The following is a 22,803-nucleotide window of genomic DNA, read 5'->3' on the forward strand; positions in this document are numbered from 1 at the left end:
ATTATCACGACACTTAAGTCACGATACAATAGTATTGCGATATGCTAGTATTGCGATATATTGAGTATTGCGATATTGCAATATATTGTGATTTATTACCTTTTTAATAACGCTGCATTCAGATGAGCAGTGGTATTAAGAGGACTATAACGTATATATATATATATATACAAGTAACAAATGAATTTGGTTGCACTAAGATGGTATAGCCACACCTATAAGTGGTGTAGCCTAGTCTAAGGGCTGAGCAATAACGATATTATATCGATATTGTGATATGAGACTAGATATCGTCTTTAGATATCATGATATGGCATATAAGTGTTGTGCTTTTTCTGGTTTTAAAGGCTGCATTACTTGTGTAAAGTGATGTCATTTGACTGGCCGGTTGCACAAACTGGTCTTACACTGGTCTTAAGCTAAATTGGTCGTAACTTTACGACCTAACAGCTACGCCGGTTGCCTTCCCAAATGTTGCCGTTAATTTTTTTAGAATTTAATACATAGAATTGGGAACGTTACATTCAATTTCATTCAGACTGTCTGTCGGGCTCAATCGCAATTTTTCCCCCGGAGCGAGGGAGGGTGGGAGGAGTGTAGTGACGCACTTACAGTAGTGGCCACTGTAAAAAAACAACAAAGCAAGTTATTTTCGCGGGGGTCAGTGAAATAGCAGGGCGCGAGGCAGTGAAATAGCAGGGCGCGAGGCACACCAAAATCTCATTGTGTAAATATTTTGTGAAAGCACCAATAGCCAGGGAAGGAACCCCCGTCTTTGCATTTTATTTTGATCACAGTCTTGTTTTAATAAAAGTGCTTGTTGTGGCTTCTCACATGTGGCATGGACTTGCAACTGAACATGTTTCCATTTTAAAACTGTTAAGCTTACAGCTAGCACTTTTCTGTCAGTTAACGTGAGAGTGAGAATGAGCGACTAGCGTTAGCATGGTTTCGGTTTTGTAAAGAGTCACTCGACAACAAATGGGCCGTGTTTCCCAGTCCGCCGATAACCTCAGTAAGTTAGACACTGCAGTTACTAATAGAATTGTTTCACATGTAACCTTGTCATGGAGTAGAAATGCAAGCCTAACCTGAAAGCTCTTGACTGTGAGCGTGACCACCAGAGCGCTGCGACTGCTTGCTACCTCCTCTCCTCCTCTTCCTACTTCTTCTTCTTTAGTTTTGATACTAGGCAGTTGGCAAGAGGTACATTAGCGCCACCGGGTGGACTGGAGTGTGAACAAGAGCTTGATGACAGGAACCCAATCTCGCGTCACTTAAGCTAAATTAGTTTGGTTAAAACTTAATAATGTCACAGTGGTCACAGTATATCCTGCCTGGTGTTTTAGCCAAGAAATCTGCCATTGTAAAGGCATGGTGGTTTGCCCATTTGCCATAGTGACTGAATACGATTTCGTTTCTTCCTCATAGTAATGGTTTACGGTAGAGACTTTATTGATATGTCGTTTTAAGGAGCGCATTGATAAGGAACATGTAATAATTTCGCTTTCGGCCTACACGTTTAGTGGATAAGGATTTTGAGGCGCTCGGCTTGAGTTTAATATGGACTACATTTGGAGGCAGTGGACTACAAGAGAAAGATGGCGGCCGCAGTGAGCAGCGGCAGCAGCGATACCTCCAACAACGGGGAGGAGGAGGACAAGATACGGCGGCTGTTTAAGACCTGCGACGGGGACGGAGACGGCTTTCTCAACCGGTAACAAGTGACTGTGTAACGTTACTCTACTCACTCTATTATTCCTTGTGTAGAGACGAGTCTGTTTCCCCCCTGACTGTGTACAGTAGACTGCGAACTGCATTCAGCCACAATTAGCCATGCTATGACCGGAAGTGACGCAATGATGTCTTCAAAATAAAAGCGGACATGTCAAATTTGGGAAACTGGATTAAAGGATAATTCCTGTTATTTTCAATTGTCAACAATTATGAACAATGATCATGTCTCGTGAGTCCATTTGATACTTTATGCTGTGTTATTTTTAATAAATGTTTATGTAGGCTAATGAAGAAATTAGGGACATTCACGGATAAAATTAACAATGGTGGAGTTGGACAGTTGCTAGTCTCGCAGTGCCAGCCGTAGATAATATCTACGTCTGGGGCACAACTCTCAAAAGTGGTTAATCCAGACTGTAAAATATGTTTAATCCTGTTGTAAAGATGGGCATTTTAACATGGGGGTCTATGGAGATTGACTCACTTTTGGAGTCAGCCTCAAGTGGCCATTCGAGGAACTACAGCTTTTAGTATCACTTCCGCTGTCAAGCTTGATGCCTGGGTGAACAACAGTGCTGCTAATAATACCCAGGTTGAAAATAATAGGAATGATCCTTTAGGGAAGAATTGAGGTTACGTTTCCTCTGTGGGGTTTCCAGGACTTGGGGTGCCTGTGAACAGTCTGCTGGCTTTGAAGGTAGCAGTGATTCTTCATCTACTCAGTCTTAACTGTGCATTTGTCTCGAAGGCAGGATGACCAGTTGGGTTGCCTCCTACAACAATTAAAAATATACAAATTTATTTTAATCCGCTGCAGATTCCTTGTTACCAATTATCATTCAATTATCATTCGAAACAGTTGACGCTTGACAATACTTGGCTTTATTTTGAAAAAAGCTGACCGGAAGTGCTGTTTGTTATTGTGGCGGACTTGACACTGGCAGCAGACTAGGAACAAATTCCCAAACTTTTGGTCCACCAACCACTCCCCGACATGCTATTGTCAGCTGGACTTGACACATCTGGGCCGTAGAACATCTGCATGTATGCACATACATGATGAATCTGTTGGTATTTAACTTTGATAGAGGCTTTGGTGCTCCAACTCTTCTTCTAGCCACCCAAAGCAGCAGGCGTCAACAGCGCAGCAAAGTTATGGCTGATAGTTCCACTATAGTTTCTTATGCTAATCATACATTCATGCAAATATAACATGTCAAACGTCTCATTTCAACATTGCTTTTCTCCTATGGCTAGTTTGCATTGTGGGAAGATATACTGTTTAAATAACGTTTCTAGACGTTGCGTCATTTTTGTTGCTAACAAGACCATTGTTCTATCCTGGCACTAGCCTATATGGCTTAAATAACCTTACATTTTTCATCAATTCACCCCTACAAAATCCACGTGAAGGTATAGGATAATTAAGCGAGGTAATGGAGGAGATCCCATCAGAACGACTCCTTCAATACCTTCTAATGTCATGGAAAAATTGAGGGTGTCATGAGAGGGATAGGTCACATGTTTTAAAGTCTATCCCTATTTGCTTTTCATGAAACATGAAACATGAAACGTATTTTGTCTCAGTCTACTACCGTAAATTCCGCACTATAAGCCGCACCGGAGTATAAGCCGCACCTGCAAAGTTGACTGTTTTTTACATATATAAGCCGCACCGGACTATAAGCCGCGGGTGTTTTAATGGGTTTTTTTTTTTTTTATTATTATTTTTTTTATTGTGTTTTAATGTTTAATTACCATATGTAAGGGTTCATGCACAGAGGGGATTGTCGGGAAAGAGATGGCTGTTTGAGGAAGCTCCCATTTATTAACATTTCAACAAAACAAACACCACCTGTGTTTCTTTTTTACAGTGCACACAGTGTCATACAGTGTCATACAGTGTGGTGAAAAGAGGGCAAGAGAGGAAATTAAAACAGAAGTGGATTTATAGTTAGAAAGAGTGCTAAAGAAGAGAGAATTCCGTTTTTTTTTTTTTTTTTTTTGAAAAAATCCATAGATAAGCCGTTATATAAGCCGCAGGGGCCAAAAAAGGCCAAAAAATGGGAATTTACGGTATGTATTTTGTTTTTGTTTTTATATTTTCTTATTTATAATGTTTCTGCTTTCGTTACCTGCCTCGGGACTACGGATGTAAGTTAGCATTTTGCTACACTCCGGCATGTTTACCTCTTGTATTTTTATACTGATGTTCATTAACATGCTCTGCATTGCTCTCTCCATATCAAATACATAAATAAAGCAACCAAACCCGCATCCTCCGTGTTGGGCAACTTACTTAGGAAGTGTAATTAGTTACTTATAACTGATTACTCCTTTAAAAAGTAATACAATTACTTTATTTATTTCTTTGTATCAAAAGTAATTTGTTATGTGACTCCTTACTTTATGACTATATTACTTTTGCTATTCCCCTTCCGTAAAAGTGACGTACAACCAGTTTAGCCAGCTCCTTTTAGAAGGGAATCCACTTTATTGGAACAATAATTAAGCTTACAGGAGGAGTCAACAACAATCAGCCAAACTGCATTATGTTTTATGTATTTGCCTAGGACAAACAAATTAATCACGTTCTGGCAAGTAGTTCCGCGGTAGTCTCACAGACAGACCTATCTTCTCCACAACTTATGCCAGGGCTGGAGAAAGTAATGCAGTAACTTGAAGTTACTTGGATTCATAACTGTAATATGACTTTTTGGAAATTGCAATCCCTTACATTACTGGAGAAAGTAATAAAATGACAGTAACTAAGTTACTATAACTAAGTTACTTGCCCACACTGCCCACCCCTACAAACACTTGGTCGTTCTCTCCGCCTGCAGGAATGACCTGCTGCTGATGTGCCGGCAGCTGAACATGGAGGAGTCGGTGGCGGAGGTCATGCAGCAGCTGGGTGCAGACGAGCGCGGCCGCATCTCCTTCCAGGAGTTCAGCCGCTGTCGCATGACGCTCCTCCAGGAGATCAGGAGGGAGGAGGACAAGCTGTACCAGCAGGCCTGCGACTCGGACAGGAAGCCCCGGCATGGCGTCTCCTCCTTACCCACCAGCAGCGACAACAGCCTGGGTGGGTGTCACCTTCTCAATGTGGGGGGTGGGGGGGGGGGGGGGGCAGGGGACCACCAGGGACTGCCCCTGGTGCAAGTACACACTTCGCAAGAGCTAGCTCATAGTTCAGTTCACACAGATCAAATGAACTAGTTCACAATTTTGAATTTTGAACTTACAGCCCCCCCAAAATTAGCAGCAGTTCACATTCATTTCTTCCTCCACTTTTTTTTTTCTTTTTTTTTACTGATCCGAGCAATAATGCCACTCAATGCCAGCCAATGCCACCGTCCCGGCTCATTCAGGTTAATTGGCTCTCGTCTCTCCCGGAGACGAGAGCCAATTAACCTGACCAAGAACCTAACCAAGAAGACATGTAAAAAGTCCAATGGCGCTTCATCATCACACCAGGCAATAGAAACTGAAACTAAAATTGTTACTGCTGCACATCAGAGAACAATATCTTAAAATCAGGGTTGGTGAAAATGTCATAACACCCTTTTCAGCCATGAGTCATTTGAATGGTCTGAGAGAAGATCAGGCCTCTGCGATCGCCCTGCCTCTCTTTTCAGGCTCTCCAAAATCTCACCGCTCCCCGCAGGCTAGCCTGGATGAACCCAGCCTTCAACGTGACGTAAAAATGTAGACGCATCATGCAGCAATGAATGCGGTACACGTTGCTTTGTCCAAAGATCAGATATTGCGAACCGCCACATTTTTGCTGGTTCACTGAGAGTTGCCGCCTGTACATGTCCACCAAATCTGGTTATGATATAGTTAAAGCATCCATGAGTTATGGACATTTTTGTAAGATTTGCCACATCTGCAACATTTGGCCAAATGGCAAGGAATATAAAAAATAAATCCATTAAATAACTTTTGTGCAGGGCAGTCCAGATAGGTTGTGTGCCAAATTTGGTGAACATTGGATAAAAAAAATTTAGGAAGGTAGTGGATAAACAGATTTTTTTATTATTTTATTTTATTTTTTAGTGGGGGGGTAGGTGAAAAACCTAGTCAAGAAGGAAATGGATGGATACGTATATGGATGGATGCGTAATGACCCAAGGAATCCAATTGAAATGTCTCTACAATGTAAAGTTGCTTGTTATAGCATAACCATGACCATTCTTACTCATTATTACTAAGCAAGTAGAAAACATTCTATTTGAAATTTGTTTTGGCTTTTATTTAATTGGCTTTTAGGCTGATCTTTGGAGACAGTACATATCCTGAGGCTGTCCGACACCTCAACTCTAGCACAAGAGCACAGGCACTTTGTGCTAGAAGGGTCAACACCTGCTAGGCTTTTTTGCACTTTATGACCAAAAGCACTTTAAAAAATAGTTTAGCACTTTCTTTTTTAAATAGTTTTTAAGCACTTTATCGAGCATTATTTTAGCTTTCTGTGGCACTGCGGCACTCTGTTTTTTTAACAGGTTCCATGAATTGCTTTTTTTTTTAAATGTCGTTATTATCCTTTTTATTACTTCCTTGTTTTTGTATGTATGGAACTCTCTGCATCTATGTCTCCTGTGATTCTATGTGATTCTATGCGAGCATTTCTGCACCAAGACAATTTCCAATCAACCATGTGTTGAAATGGCAAATAAAGTTCTATTCTATTCTATTCTATTCTAATTTGTTGACATAATTACCAATTCAATTCAATTAATTTATTTGTTCGATAGGGGACAGGTGTACATTAATGAACATTTTAAAAAAAAATGTAAATGCACAACAATTGCAGTCACAGGACAGAGGAGCCTTTTTTCTCCAAACATCACCAAATGCCAGTAGAAGCTAAGACGCTTTCTGGCCTCTTCCGGATAAGTTTACGCGCTCTTTAAATAAAATTCTTTCTACATATATTACCACTTTTCCCTTACATTATATATGTATATATACATGTTATATGGCCAATGGAATAATGTAAGGGAATTACCTTTGCGCTCCTTATTCTTGCTTGCTTGTATGGATTTAGCTTATCCTACTCAGTCTGGATAAAAGTGCTAGCAAAATGCCTAAAAGTGAAAAATATAAATATATCCATCCAATACTGAAGCCATCTACAACTTGTATCTTTAGGTACTTTATCAGGACCCAGAGAGAGTTGGGAGTATGACTCCGGAGCGCGGGACCTCCAAAGCCCAGATGTCCAGCCCCAGCAGTCCATCCTGCTCCAGAAGTTTCTTGAACAACCTGCGTCTGTCCTCCACAAGCTCCTGGCCCAGAGGAGTGCGTGGGTACCCATGGAAGGAAACTACCTGGAGCTTGCCAACACAGTGAGTACACCCCACACGTGCCTGATTCATTAAAGCAACATGAGTGAGTGCCAAGCCCCAACCTCCTAAGAGATGAAGCTAACGCGGAAGTACCAACAACTGCTGTTCCTCAAATGGCCACTTGAGGCTGGCTCCGAAAGCGAGTAAATTCCCATAGACCCCCATATTAAAATGCCCAACTTTACAGCAGAAATAAACATGTTTACAGTCTGGTTTAAAAACGGTTTTGGTCTCTAGAGCTAATTTCTCTATTCATGACATCTGTTTGACATCTTGTCATTTTTACATAACACACATGTGTATACTGTTTATGGCTGCAGAAGTCAGATTGTATAGAAGTCAATGGGGAAATGACCCTACTTCTCACTTAATGTATTACTGAGTATTATTTAGTAAATCCTTTCCTAATGAGTTTATGATCTCGCTAGTCTTCAATACAGCATGATGTTCATTTTGTGAAGTATGGTCCCATTTAGAGTAAAATAAACAATAAAGCCGGCTATACTTTGGGCCGTGATTGACAGGTCACCTGTCCAATGATCGCGCAGTTCACCAATCAGAGACCAATAGCAGGTGGCGGCGTGGCGTGTCTGGCAAAAAAAAAGAAAAATGATGTCAGTCAAAATACCAAACTCAAGGCTTCGAATTGGTGGTCCACAAACCAATAGGTGACATCACAGAGGTTACGTCCATATTGTTATGCTATCTATGGCAGCCATTCCTAACCTGTGGGCCGGGGCCCACCGGTGGGCCGTGAAGGTATTGCAAGTGGGCCGCCAAATCATTTGCAAAACATTATGATCTTGATGGATTTAAAAAAATATATATATTATGTATGAGAATGCATTTCTCCATTGTTGAATGTTATTTAATTTGTAATCAATTATTTGTTAATTAGCCTATTTCAGAAACCCCTCAATTTTAGTTTCTGATTTCTGTGTGGTGCTGATGGACAGCTCCTTTTATTGTTAACAGAAAACAAAGTGCTGCATTATTTGGCCTCTGTCTGTACTGTTTACGGTCGGATGTGGGCTGCAAACATTTTTGACATTTTCAAATTTCAAGTGGGCCATGAGTCTGCTAACAGGTTGGCTAGTGGGATGAATGAAGTTAGCATGACAGACACGACAGACTCACTTGTGTGTGCTCTGTGTGGGACAGTACGTTCACTTGTTTGTTTGATGGAGCAGGTTGCCGCTGCTGGCGGGTTATCAGACCTGCTAGCCAAATCTTTTCCACGTGATAGAAGTTATGTGATACGACATCTTCATTGTCGCCATCACTCACTGTTGCTTTTCTTCACCACACTGCTCAGTTCTACGTCTTCTTGCTAATCTAATCTTAGCTCTACTTACCACTTACTGTATTATCCTCTCCAGTGTGGACTCTCTTGAGTAGCTGAGCAACGTTATTCATGCCATGTGATTTCTTCATGCCATGTGATTTCTTCATACCATGTGATTTCTTCATGCCATGTGATTTGCTGCTGCTGTTTTATGTTTGTATGCACCTTTCTGTGGGATTGGCTGTAGGCCTTACGTCATTTGTTGGGTGATTGGCTCTTTGTCTAATTTTTGTGTAGCTTATGTTATTCTGATTATTTAGTTTATTATTATTATTATTTATTTAGTTATTCCTACTATTTAGTTTGTTGTTGTTATTATTATTATTATTATTATTTTAATTATTATTAGTTTACTAGGTATCACGCACGCTCGATTTGACAAATTAGGGAAAAAGTTACCAATGTGTCACCAAGTTATTGGACCAAACAGTGGAGATAAAAGAGAGGATTTCCTACAAAAATGCGTGCGTGCGCGTGTGTGTGTGTGTGTGTGTGTGTGTGTGTGTGCGTGCGTGCGTGTGTTGAGACTCCTGTCAGCTAGCAGCTAGCGCTAGGAGCGATGCTAACGCTAGCCAGAACTCTTGTCTGATGCTGTTGAATGCAGCTTTGTCTCCCATGTACAACACCTTCGTCTGACGCATTCTATGTGACTTGTGTCATGGCTTGTTAGCCAGCTAGCTAGCTGCAGGCTACAGGGCAGACAATGTCTGAGGCTGGCTAGTGAACAGAGTCCTGCCCTGTCTGCGCATGAGCCAACTCACACCGTGTATGGGTGTTCCATGTCACGTGCCATGGCCAAGTCGACCAGTGGTGGAACTTCATCACTCACTCACTCCCTAACTCCCTAACTCCCTCACCCACTCAATAACTCACTCACTCACTCACTCACTCACTCCCTCTCTCTCACTCACTCAATAACTCACTCACTCCCTCCCTCACTCACTCACTTCCTAACTCCCTCACTCACTCAATAACTCACTCACTTCCTAACTCCCTCACTCACTCAATAACTCACTCACTTCCTAACTCCCTCACTCACTCAATAACTCACTCACTCACTTCCTAACTCCCTCACTCACTCAATAACTCACTCACTCACTTCCTAAATCCCTCACTCACTCAATAACTCACTCACTTTCTAACTCCCTCACTCCTCACTCACTCAATCACTCCCTCACTCACTCCCTTACTCACTCACTCACTCAGACAGATAAATATAGATAGATAGATATATAGATAGATAGATAGATAGATAGATAGATAAAGATAGATAGATAGAGATAGACAGATAAATAGGTAGATGGATAGACAGATAAACAGATGAGAGAGATAGAGAGAGAGAGAGAGAGAGAGAGAGAGAGAGAGAGAGAGAGAGAGATAACTATTGAGTGACAGTAAAAGAGAAGCAGGACGAGAAGTGGAGTGTACTGGAAAAAAATACTGTTGGAGACACACACACACACACACACACACACACACACACACACACACACACACTCTCTAGCCCCGGGGGAATCTCTCCAAACACACTCCAGCCATGGAGGAAGCGTATGCTGATGACAGGGCCAACGGTTAAGGTGTGTGTGTGTGTGTGTGTGTGTGTGTGTGTGTGTGTGTGTGTGTGTGTGTGTGTGTGTGTGTGTGTGTGTGTGTGTGTGTGTGTGTGTGTGTGTGTGTGTGTGTGTGTGTGTGTGTGTGTGTGTGTTGTGTGTGTGTGTTGTGTGTGTGTGTGTGTGTGTGTGTGTGTTGTTGTGTGTGTGTGTCCGTGCGTGCGTGCGTGCGTTGCCGTATTTTCACGGAGTGGAGTAATGGCCTTACGCTGGAGTTGGAAATGGCTGACAAACGCAGTCGGTGGATCTGGGAGCTGGAAGGATTTTTGAGTCGCTGCAGTTTTCATTTCACGAGCTCTCTTCTCTTCCTCCATGACTTTGTTGTGCACACGGGGCTGCTGTGGAATGTTAATCCAGTTTGGGAGCTCTGGGAATCATGAGCTGTTCTGTGGCGGCTGTGCAGTCCGGGAATGACTCGCACAATGAGGGTAGCGAGGTAAGACGCCTGTGAAGTTTACGTCGACTCTTTTTAACATGTCTCTTATCCAGTCATGCGACAGAGTCTTATGCTGTCAGGGTTCCTACGCAGGGCTGGAAATCTGGAAAAGTATGAAGAAATGATTGGATCATTTCCAGGTTTTGAATACTTTGGGAATTTGCGGGTGGGGGGGATGTCTGGAAAAGTATGGAAAATGTTGTGGTTCAGGTCCGATACACACACACATAATTCTAGCTTTGATGTTGTTGTAGAGGCACTTTGAGTCTCTTTGTGTTGATGTGAAGAATAATGTTCAGATAGAGGGATGCTCTTATTACCCAGCCACTGTCAGCATTACACCAAATATGCAAATCACATCCAGTCACACAAATATGAATCAAATAGAATAAATATGGAGTTTGAAAGTGGAAAGCATGTGGAACCCTGCATGCCAATCCTCTCACATATTCTGATATGTGTGGCTGTGAAGAACAATCTTCATCTATACAGTGATATGACCCAGTTAGCATGGGGCGAGATGTCTTTCTGCCTAAATAATCTTGAACAGACCAAATCTTCCAAACAAAACAAGGTCTGGGAAAAACGATGGAACTTTTTTTTATTGAAAATGTATACAAACCCTGAGTCATGGCGCAACAGAGTCTTATTCTGTCCATGCAGTATCTAAAGTGTGTGAGAGAGAGAGAGAGAGATGGAACTTGGGGGTATATGCTTCTAGTCAGTGTATTGATTTGCTATGAGATTTGCTAGATGTTCGGAAACTTGTTTTTTGTCCACATTTCAGTCCATGTAGTCTGACTTTACCCCCCAGTAAACACCTTCACCCTCTACAGGGGAAGCTTGCAGCTCACCCACTTTCAAGGACTTTTCACAACATCTTAGTCATCAGGGACATATTAAAACCAGCTGGAGGCCAGTTAGGTTCAAGCCAAATATCTTCCTCAACAGGGGGCAAGAAAGGGAGGGGGTCGGTGAGATAAGTGCTACACTTCTTCTTCTTCTTCGCAAATTATGGCGTATTGCTGAGTGGAAACAGCCAATTTAAATGTTTGTGGCCAGTTAATAAATAGCAAGATACAGGTGTTGAATAAATAATCATGTAGAATGGGCCCAGTGTTTCCCCCTAGAAACATTTTCAGGCCTGGAGGGATTTCGAACCGTACCTCGACTGCAACGGCGGGGGCTCCTCGCTGCCGACGCTAAACTTTTAGCTCACCTGTTCGCATCTATGTTGGCAATGGCATCCCAAGTATCATCATACTATTATGGGATGCGATGCGAACAGTTGTATTATGGGATGTGCGTTTCCCAGGCAACGAACGACACACGTTGACATGTTTTGGAACAGCGGCGCACGCGGCACAATGCTCCTAAAAGCAAAATGCTTCTTGTTTTGAATGATTTGGCACCTTCTATTACTGTCAACACTGTCAACATCAGTATTGCTGTATTGTAATAATATGCCATGAAGGTTTATTGAAATTTGGGGAGAGCAGAAAAATAAATAAATAAATAAATAAATATATATATATATATATATATATATATATATATATATATATATATATATATATATATATATATATATATATATATATATATATATGTATGTAAGGGATAATGTATAGTGAGCCGGTGATTACTGGGGAAATAATGGCCGACAGGTGAATGATTGAGCCCGACGCGCAGCGCCCACATGCTATGTCCTACCGGTGAAGCTTCCTCTGTCAGGTGAAAAGAAGCGGCTGGCTAACTGTCCATGTCTCGGAGGAAGCATGGAGCCAGTTTCGGCTCTCCCCAGATCAGCAGAGGGTGGAGCAGCAACCAGGATAAATAAATTAAAATTAGCACTAATGGGGGATAAAAATGGGATAAAAGAAATGGAGTTTCTGTCCTGCTTGTATGATCATATTAGTTGTTTCATTTGAAAATTGCCAAATGTATTCAATTCAAGGTCCCAGCACGTCAATATGCACCCGTTTCACATTTTCTGTGACATTCGGTCAATCATAATGTGCTTTATTTTTATTTTTATGTAAACATCAATACTTTGCAATTCCAGCTTCCAGACTTCTTGGATATGGACAATCTGAAAAGCGATGAATTAAATAAATGCATTTCCTACGCCCGTTACAGCGCAATTTAGAAAGACTGGCTGTTTCAAAAAGGTGTTTTCCAAAAACAGTCATAATATGTGCAAACAACAAACCTGTCTGAAGCTGGAGGCATAGAGTCACGGTGACTTGCAACAATGACAATGTGAAGTGTGAACTCCAGTCCCCAGAAGGGTCAAATCAAATCACCCGCACGCTATGTCCCGCCTCTCCACTCTGTTCCAGTCAAATCAAATCACCCACACGCTATGTCCCGCCTCTCCACTCCCAGAACGGTCAAATCAAATCACCCGCACGCTATGTCCCGCCTCTCCACTCTGTTCCAGTCAAATCAAATCACCCACACGCTATGTGCCGCCTCTCCACTCCCAGAACGGTCAAATCAAATCACCCGCACGCTATGTCCCGCCTCTCCACTCCAGTCCAGTCAAAGCAATGTTTATTTTCACTCGGAAACGTCATCACAGATTACGTTGTGTCCAACGGAATCTACAGTAACTGGCGGAATATGCCAACAGAAGGTGGTGGTGGGGGGTGGGGGGTGGGGGGGGTGCATTACAGCACTCCTCTCCTCAAGGATGAGATCAAGCTGCATCAATCCCATTAGAAATAGACAGAACAATACTGGAAGTTAGGCGATTGTACCTTCAAAATAAAAGTATTAATTTATTACTCTGTAAAATAAAACATATTAGGCTATGTATGCTGCTGGGTGTACAGAACAGTCGAATCACTACAGGTTAAAATTGACTTTTTGAAGGCAGCAGATAAGCCTCAATAAGGTCATGACTTTTATTTAAATGCCATTATTTTTGAAGGTTCAGACCGGAAGTTTCCGTTTTATTCTGGCTGACTCGACGCTGTTCAACCATGTGTTATTATAGCCTACCGGTGTTGTCGATGGTAGCAGAGCACATCCCCAGCCAACGGGCGGAAATCTACCAATTCAGTGTTGCTGGTGGATTTTATGAATTAGTATTCAGGAAAGTTTAATGTATTGAAACAATGTCATGACAATCTACTGGTTTAAAGGTCCGCTGAAACGCACATTAAGTTGTCAGGGATGTGACACTCATTTGACATCTCGTCGGGAAAAAACGGCAATGTGAAAACATTGACAACATCAATGGCCTATTTTTAGTGTTTAACATCCTGTTTACCTACATTTAAAAATAGTGCATATAAGTGGGCTTTTTGATCTAAAAGAGGTATTAAAGAGTAACTCAACCCCACCTGATCAAAGTGTGTGAGCAATGTGGAGGAAGTGTTTGATTTGTTGTTTTATCAGTATTTAGTTTGAATTGGTGCAGGTTGTGTGTGTGTGTGTGTGTGTGTGTGTGTGTGTGTGTGTGTGTGTGCGCGTGTGTGTGTGTGTGTGTGCGCACGCGTGCGTGTGTGTATGTTGTAAGGCATCTGGTCTTTAAAGTTGTATTGTCACTGTATGTTGTGTATAAGAAAAAATGACAATAAACATATTGGGGGGGGGGGGGGGTGGAAACTAAACCCCACCTATAAATCTGTTGGGAAGCCTGAAACCTATTGGTGAAAAGTGGGTACTGCACTGGTCTTCTGCGATTGACTGGTCTCTGTGCTCTGTGTGATGGGACCCTCTTAGACCAGTGGTTCTCAACTGGTCTACCCTCAGGACCCACATTTGTAAGCGGCGCACACAGTGACTTTGTGTGTTCCTGCCGAGATGTGTGTGGGGTGAATTGTGTGTGCCGAGAATCGCGATATTTTGGGGGAGACTGGCTCGAGGCGACAAGGAAAGGGGTAATGTAGAGTAATGTCTCATCTCGAGGAAGTCGGTAATGCACACACGCTCGACACATTCACGCACACGCACAGTTGAAGATACAAATTCATTTCCTCACTGGCGAGACTTTGGCACGCTATGGGGAGAGCGGCTCGAAAAAACACGCACAAGCCGGTGGCGCACGCGCAAGCATGCACACAGAGCACGGATTGGCGCACGCACGTGTCGGACATGCACAAAACTGCATCGCTTACTTCAACACCTGGGTGTGGTTTTTCTTTAGTCATTAAGTCGCGACCGAAACTTTTCTAATTTATTTCAAAATAAAATAGTGCAGTAATACACAATGCCTTCATGCACTTTTAGAAACATGAAATAAACAAAAATGTGCAACTAGTGCTAAAAACCCAATGACGTAAAAAGGCAGACTAATCTTGAAGTACAGGCCTATATGTTGTTTTTTGCTTTAAAGGTTAGGGTAAAATACCAGGGTAAGCCAATCAGAGGCAGAGTAGGGCGGGCCATGCCTTTGTAGGACGTGCTTCACTGTATGTTCTTCAAAGTAAAAGCACAGCGTCAGATTTGATTAGATTTTTTCCCCCACGGGCATCCGCGAACCACTCAAAAACGGCCCCGTGGCCGACATTTGGGCCCCGACCCAATAGTTGAGAAACCCTGTCTTAAACTACCATTTCCCTCTTCTTCATTTTCCATTTAGGCATTTTAATTTTCAGATTCCAGTAGTGGATTTTTGTAATAAAAAAAAGAACAAAAATATATATAAATATAAATTAGTTCATAGTTGTAATTTCCTCTCTAAAGAGAGAAAGAACATCCTCCAAAAAGTGTTAGCTTGACTTTGGTTTTTAGCTCAGGAGGTAGAGCGGGTCGGCCAATGACGCAAGGGTTGGCGGTTCGATCCCCGCTCCCTCCCAGCTGCCGTCGCTGTGTCCTTGGGCAAGACACTTAACCCTCCTTGCTCCCGATGGTGTGTAGGCACCCTGCGCGGCAGCCTGCCGCCATTGGTGTATGAATGGGTGAATGTAGACTATCTACTCATTGTAAAGCGCTTTGGATAAAAGCGCTATATAAATGCAGACCATTTACCATTTTTTACCATTTTGATTTGCCTCCAACAATATAGCCTGTGCTCTGTTTTGAGGTCATTTGTGTAAATGTAATGCACAGGTCAGCCATAAGCTCTACACAATGGACGCCGGGGGTCAACTTCCCACAGGAAGTCTGGGGGGAAGAGATGGGCCGTGGTCTTCTTCTAAGTGTTTACTTCCTGTCCAAAATGCCACTGGTAAAAATGATGGCAAAAGTAGTTAACAACTGCAGCTATACAAATTGTTTTGTTGGTTTCCCCACCAATTAGCAACCAATCGGTTCTGGGGTCTTGGTTGGGTTGTTTGTGGTTTGGACTTTGGAGTCATGTGGTTGAAGAGAGAGGCCACGATTTATTGTATACAGGGTTTCCGACAATATATAAGTGTCAAGGAATATACAAGGAATTTGACTCTGGAATTTGACAAGTACCCAGATTTAGATAGATACGATAGATAGACAAGATAGATAGACAGACAGACAGACAGACTTCAGGGTGCTGGGGTCTGTGGTGCGTCTGTGATAACAGGATTAGCTCCAGAGAGACACTAGATAACGTTAAGATCAGTCTGTGGTGCTTCTGTGATAACAGGATTAGCTCCAGAGAGACCCTAGATAATGTTAAGATCAGTCTGTGGTGCGTCTGTGATAACAGGATTAGCTCCAGAGAGACCCTAGATAATGTTAAGATCAGTCTGTGGTGCGTCTGTGATAACATGATTAGCTCCAGAGAGACACTAGATAACGTTAAGATCAGTCTGTGGTGCGTCTGTGATAACAGGATTAGCTCCAGAGAGGCACTAGATAACGTTAAGATCAGTCTGTGGTGCATCTGTGATAACAGGATTAGCTCCAGAGAGACACTAGATAACGTTAAGATCAGTCTGTGGTGCGTCTGTGATAACAGGATTAGCTCCAGAGAGACACTAGATAATGTTAAGATCAGTCTGTGGTGCGTCTGTGATAACAGGATTAGCTCCAGAGAGACACTAGATAACGTTAAAATCAGTCTGTGGTGCGTCTGTGATAACAGGATTAGCTCCAGAGAGACACTAGATAACATTAAGATCAGTCTGTGGTGCGTCTGTGATAACATGATTAGCTCCAGAGAGACCCTAGATAACATTAAGATCAGTCTGTGGTGCGTCTGTGATAACAGGATTAGCTCCAGAGAGACCCTAGATAACGTTAAGATCAGTCTGTGGTGCGTCTGTGATAACAGGATTAGCTCCAGAGAGGCACTAGATAACGTTAAGATCAGTCTGTGGTGCGTCTGTGATAACAGGATTAGCTCCAGAGAGACACTAGGTAAGGTTAAGATCAGTCTGTGGTGCGTCTGTGATAACAGGATTAGCTCCAGAGAGACACTAGATAACGTTAAGATCAGTCTGTGGTGCGTCTGTGATAACATGATTAGCTCCAGAGAGACACTAGATAACGTTAAAATCAGTCTGTGGTGCATCTGTGATAACAGGATTAGCTCCAGAGAGGCACTAGATAACGTTAAGATCAGTCTGTGGTGCGTCTGTGATAACAGGATTAGCTCCAGAGAGACACTAGGTAAGGTTAAGATCAGTCTGTGGTGCGTCTGTGATAACAGGATTAGCTCCAGAGAGACACTAGATAACGTTAAGATCAGTCTGTGGTGCGTCTGTGATAACATGATTAGCTCCAGAGAGACACTAGATAACGTTAAAATCAGTCTGTGGTGCATCTGTGATAACAGGATTAGCTCCAGAGAGACACTAGATAACGTTAAGATCAGTCTGTGGTGCATCTGTGATAACAGGATTAGCTCCAGAGAGACACTAGATAACGTTAAGATCAGTCTGTGGTGCGTCTGTGATAACAGGATTAGCTCCAGAGAGACACTAGATAACATTAAGATCAGTCTGTGGTGCGTCTGTGATAACATGATTAGCTCCAGAGAGACACTAGATAACGTTAAGATCAGTCTGTGGTGCGTCTGTGATAACAGGATTAGCTCCAGAGAGACACTAGATAACGTTAAGATCGGTCATGTGAGCGTATGCATTTTTACTGCTGCTCTGCTAGAGTACCACAGGGACTACGTATTTTCGTAGGTTTACCCAGAAGTCCCTGGTTCCTACGTGTAAAACGCATAAGGTCTGTGGTTAACAAATGTTTATGAAAGAGGAAAGTTTTTGTTCAGTACGATAATCTTTGAAAATGTAGGAACACTTTTATTACTTTTGAAGTGTAGATGCATGTGTGTTTTTTTTTTATGTGATTTGCAGAAAACGCTTTTATCTTGCTGAACAGAATCTTCACGGTTTCATAAACTTGTGTTTAACCACAGACGTGATTTCGTGCATTTAACCGAAATCCCCATTCTGAAATCCCACTGACTTTCACACGTAAGAGGCGGCGGTCCAGGGTCTTCTGGACTCATTCTAGATGCAGACGCCCTGAGCGTGATGTGATGTGATGTGATGTGATGTGATCTGGTGATGTGATGTGATGTGATGTGATGTGATGTGATGTGATGTGATGTGATGTGATGTGATGTGATCTGATGTGATGTGATGTGATCTGATGTGATGTGATGTGATGTGATGTGATCTGATGTGATGTGATGTGATCTGGTGATGTGATCTGATGTGATGTGATGTGATGTGATGTGATGGGGCACATGGACGACTCATTCATTAGCTCATAAATGTGGGAGAATGTGATGGATGTGTTTTATTGTTTTCATGTTGGACGACGTCATCGTCCTGGAGCGCTAATGTGTACACACACACGCGCGCGCAAACACAAACACACACACATACACATACACACGCGCACGCGCGCAAACACACACACAAACACACACTTCCTCAGACACCTCTCTTCCTCTGAATCCACATTCCAGACCCTGCTCTGGACAGTGGGGGTGGGGTTGTGTGTGTGTGTGTGTGTGTGTGTGTGTGTGTGTGTGTGTGTGTGTGTGTGTGTACTTTACTTTACTTTACTTTACTTTACTTTACTTTATTCGTTTATTTGGGAGGGACAAAGCATAATTAATGAACACGTTGAAACATGTAAAATGATACAAGTGTAAAAAATTACGGATTTAGCACGAGGCTAGTTTCCATCCGTAGTCTCCAACATAAAACAACATAAGAACAAGGATATAAAAACAGAGCAACAACACAGGAAACAAAGTGCATTAAAACAAAGTGCATTAAGAGCATTAAGAGTGCATAGAAAAACCATAAACAATTTACAATATTGTGTATCAGTGTGTGCCAGCGTGGAGATATCATCTCTCCACCTAGCCCTCGGTCTGCCCCGTGGTCTCTTAAAAACTGATCAAATGAGGTATGGCAGGAATATTATTTTAAAATGTAAGGTTTGTTTGACATCACCATTCAGTTCAATGAGATGAACACTGATTTTGCATACGTGAAACATATGATATTGATATTGAGAAGAATCCTTATGATTATCATATTGATTTCAACCCCATTGTCCAGGCCTATATTGGGTATAGCGCCCTCCCTGGACAAAAATGCACCAGCCGCTACTGGCTTCAGCTATGCAGGCAGGCAGGTCCGGTGCATCACAGAGGAGGGACGCTTACTGCTGCGCTGCTGATCCATGTCAGAAAAAGTGAGACATAGGCCTAGCCTAACTTTTGTGGGGAGAAATACATTGAAAACTAGTCAGATATGACTTGAATGCCACTTATAAAATAAATCACCCACAGTGATTGACGACGGTCCGACCACTATTTTGACTGGGCGGCTTTATGTAACAAAGGCGGAAGCGCTCATTTTTGGCACATTGCCACCCCTCGTGGTCGGAATGGACCCTCAGTTAAAACGGCATATTTTTGAATGGAGTTTGGTTAAAGATTCGCTAAAGCTGTTTCAATTTAGCACAGCGCCGACGACGACTCACACGACAACTATTTGCCTTCTAGGGAATAACGTGCATGGTCCCGCACCCCCTCCCCCCGCCCACTGGCAGAGAGAATACCGACCATTTCCAGCTGTTTCTAAACAAAGACCCCTCATGTTTAAAAAGGTAAAACCGGAAAATATCCTGCTCTGGCTACCCAGACATGATCCAGACTTCATGTTTAAAAGCCACTTTAGAGGAATATCTCATTTTGAGGCTGGCATCATCATGGTCTCTCTCTAATTATTGTTTAATAAGAATAAGAATGGAAATATAAGAAATATTAGAATATGAGTAGAATTACAGAACATTAATACTCATTATTGGATGTTTAGTAATGTAATGTATATTATATAGTGCTTCACTGTTCACTGTTGCTAGTGACCGTGCTCAAAGACACTTTACAAATACAGGATAAAACAACTTTAATAAAGAGAGAAAATATTAAAATAGATGAGAGAGAGGGGGAGAGAGAGATAAATATTATAGGTCAAAAGCAACAGTGAAAAGGGCTTTTTTGGAAAGATGACCTGGTGAGTATGAAAGACAATGAATTTTGGTCTGTCAGATGTGACTGGGGAGGGCATTCCAGAGGGAAGGGGCGGCTGCAGCAAGGCCCTGTCAGAGGCCCCCCTGTCACAGCTTTAGCAAAGAGATACCTGTGATTCTTGTCAAAGTGGATATAAATTGTATGATCATATTCAGCCAGACAGTCAGATGGAGATTTACAATGGTGAGTAATTATTATTATTATTTATTTTTTTACGACTTATTAACTCCGCCCATGATATTTACGGTAGTGTCCCCTGCTACTCTGCCTTTGATTGGTTAGCCTCCTTGCATTCCATACATTCCAAAGTAGCACAGAGCAGATGAAAGATTTGGTGTGAAAGTCCTCCAGCTAAAAAACCTCGGCCACACTGATTGACGAGCAGATTTGAAAATGGCACTTTCATAACAAAAAGGTTGCCGACCCCTGAACTAGCCAATTCAATTATCGATGACAGGTAGGTAAATATCACCATCGTAGTCCCCTGACATCTGTGCAGAGCTGTCTACTAGCCTAGGTCTACAAATATTGCGCGCTCCCCGCATTCATTTCTAGCCTGCAACTGGTGGATTGGAAGGTCTGGACAGACATGGATGTAAACTGCAACTTGACTTGTCGGCAGAGGCAGACAATCGTCAGGCGGTTCTTTCTAGTTTGTTGTTAATTCCACAAAATTCCGTAATCTGGAAGTGATTCTCTTCTTGCAACACCCCCCCCCCCCCACACACACACACACACACACACACATACACACCCACACACACACACACGCACGCAACAGGCTATTTGGACAGGAAGGAAAAGGGCGATGCTTCAAACAACAAAAGAAATAGAAAGCACAGAGTCACAGCCTGAGCAGCATAGAGGACTAACACTAACAAGACTAAAGCACAGAGTCACAGCCTGAGCAGCATAGAGGACTAACACTAACAAGACTAAAGCACAGAGTCACAGCCTGAGCAGCATAGAGGACTAACACTAACAAGACTAAAGCACAGAGTCACAGCCTGAGCAGCATTCGTTCGTTTATAACTCGGAGGTCGCAAATTGCCATTTGCTACTTGCAGAAATCAAATATATATTTAACATTTTCTGGGAAACGGAAGGTCGCATCGCGATGCCTTAAAAGAACTATATGTATTTTTGCACCCCGAATCCAAATGCCGCCATCCTTGAGTCTCTACGAGTTACAGTTGTGGAGATACGTCCACCCTGCCTGCAGGACTACAGGAGAGAGATAGAGGACAGTTGGGGGTTGGGGGTTTCAAGTCACTGACCAAACACTCTATTTCAGTGATTAGCCTACTGTCAGAATATAAAGCAATTTAACACTTATTTTAACACAAAAACATCGCTAAATGCAGCTTTAAACCATACAATGAAACGTTAATGTTGTTATTAGCTGTTAGCTGTCTAATAAGCAATGCTATTAGCATCCATGGTTTTGCAACTTGAAGCCTTGAAGCTAGGTCGGAGATGACGCGTTTGCCACTTGCCACCTCCGGCCATACACGAACGCAGCATTAATGTGTGCATGTGTGTGTTGTTGTGTTTGTATACACAGTGTGATCAGGACCTGACCGCCATGCGCTATGAGGAGCGCATCACTCATGTGTGTGTTGTTGTGTTTGTATACACAGTGCGATCAGGACCTGACCGGCCGCCATGCGCTATGAGGAGCGCATCACTTGTGTGTGTGTTGTTGTGTTTGTATACACAGTGTGATCAGGACCTGACCGCCATGCGCTATGAGGAGCGCATCACTCGTTTGTGTTGTTGTGTTTGTATACACAGTGCAATCAGGACCTGACCGCCATGCGCTATGAGGAGCGCATCACTCATGTGTGTGTTGTTGTGTTTGTATACACAGTGCGATCAGGACCTGACCGCCATGCGCTATGAGGAGCCCATCACTCATGTGTGTGTTGTTGTGTTTGTATACACAGTGCGATCAAGACCTGACCGCCATGCGCTATGAGGAGCCCATCACTCATGTGTGTGTTGTTGTGTTTGTATACACAGTGCGATCAAGACCTGACCGCCATGCGCTATGAGGAGCCCATCACTCATGTGTGTGTTGTTGTGTTGCATCACTCATGTGTGTGTTGTTGTGTTGCATCACTCATGTGTGTGTTGTTGTGTTGCATCACTCATGTGTGTGTTGTTGTGTTGCATCACTCATGTGTGTGTTGTTGTGTTTGTATACACAGTGCGATCAGGACCTGACCGCCATGCGCTATGAGGAGCGCATCACCGAGCTCCATGGAATCATCGCTGAGCTAAACAAGAAGATTGAGCTGCTACAGAACAACACCATCAGGTATACATGAATGCACACACAGACACACATTCTCTCTCTCTCTCTCTCTCTCTCTCTCTCTCTCTCTCTCTCTCTCTCTCTCTCTCACACACACACACACACATACATAGGTAAAAATGTCGCAAATTTGAAAAGACTGTGTGAATGTATCGCTACTCGCTCGAGTTTGACCGCGTTGCATCTTGCATATAACATACATTTTGAAACTGCTGATCAATTAAATTGAAACTGAATATTGAAAAACGGAATAAAAAACTAAATACAAATTAAGTGTCAACAAAAAAAGATTCACGTCATAGCATTCAATCTCACTGATCTGGGCAGCAATTAAACCCATCCCAACCCAGTAGGTTTGTATATGAGTAAAAATTTTAAAAAGTAAAAACTTTTCTTTAAGCCTCACACGTTGTTAAGATGCCTAGACAGGTAACGACCAGACAACAAGCACAAGAAGGAACCAATCGCAGGGATGCAAACTAGTTTTAGTGGTTTTGTGTCTGCCCTGGATCTGTTACCTTTTTCACTCTCCATGACTTTGCAACTCTGAATCGGTTAGGATGACGAC

At 42.6% G+C, this 22,803-nt stretch overlaps 2 protein-coding genes across 4 annotated transcripts in view; one reads left to right on the top strand and one right to left on the bottom strand.

Annotated features, from left to right (window-relative positions):
• ythdc2 (YTH domain containing 2) overlaps nt 1–1,147 on the bottom strand; it is a 55,257-nt gene extending 54,110 nt beyond the window's left edge. The window contains exon 1 of the mRNA XM_083638971.1: nt 1,092–1,147. The gene's annotated coding sequence lies outside the window, so the exon portion shown is untranslated. The remainder of the gene's footprint in view (nt 1–1,091) is intronic.
• Nucleotides 1,148–1,594: 447 nt separating this feature from the next.
• Nucleotides 1,595–22,803, top strand: part of mcc (MCC regulator of WNT signaling pathway) — a 60,429-nt gene continuing 39,220 nt past the window's right edge. The window contains exons 1-4 of one of the 3 annotated variants that reach the window (XM_083638454.1): nt 1,595–1,717; nt 4,581–4,822; nt 6,892–7,088; nt 22,129–22,238. In XM_083638454.1, the coding sequence (XP_083494580.1) occupies nt 1,602–1,717; nt 4,581–4,822; nt 6,892–7,088; nt 22,129–22,238 (665 nt within the window). In that variant the 5' untranslated portion in view covers nt 1,595–1,601. Of the gene's footprint in view, nt 1,733–4,580; nt 4,823–6,891; nt 7,089–10,438; nt 10,480–22,128; nt 22,239–22,803 lie in introns of those variants that run through there. The other 2 variants (XM_083638455.1, XM_083638456.1) reach the window with 2 other exon arrangements.

Source organism: Poromitra crassiceps, assembly GCF_964638095.1.
Source record: "Poromitra crassiceps genome assembly, chromosome: 6".
Lineage (NCBI taxonomy): Eukaryota > Metazoa > Chordata > Actinopteri > Beryciformes > Melamphaidae > Poromitra > Poromitra crassiceps.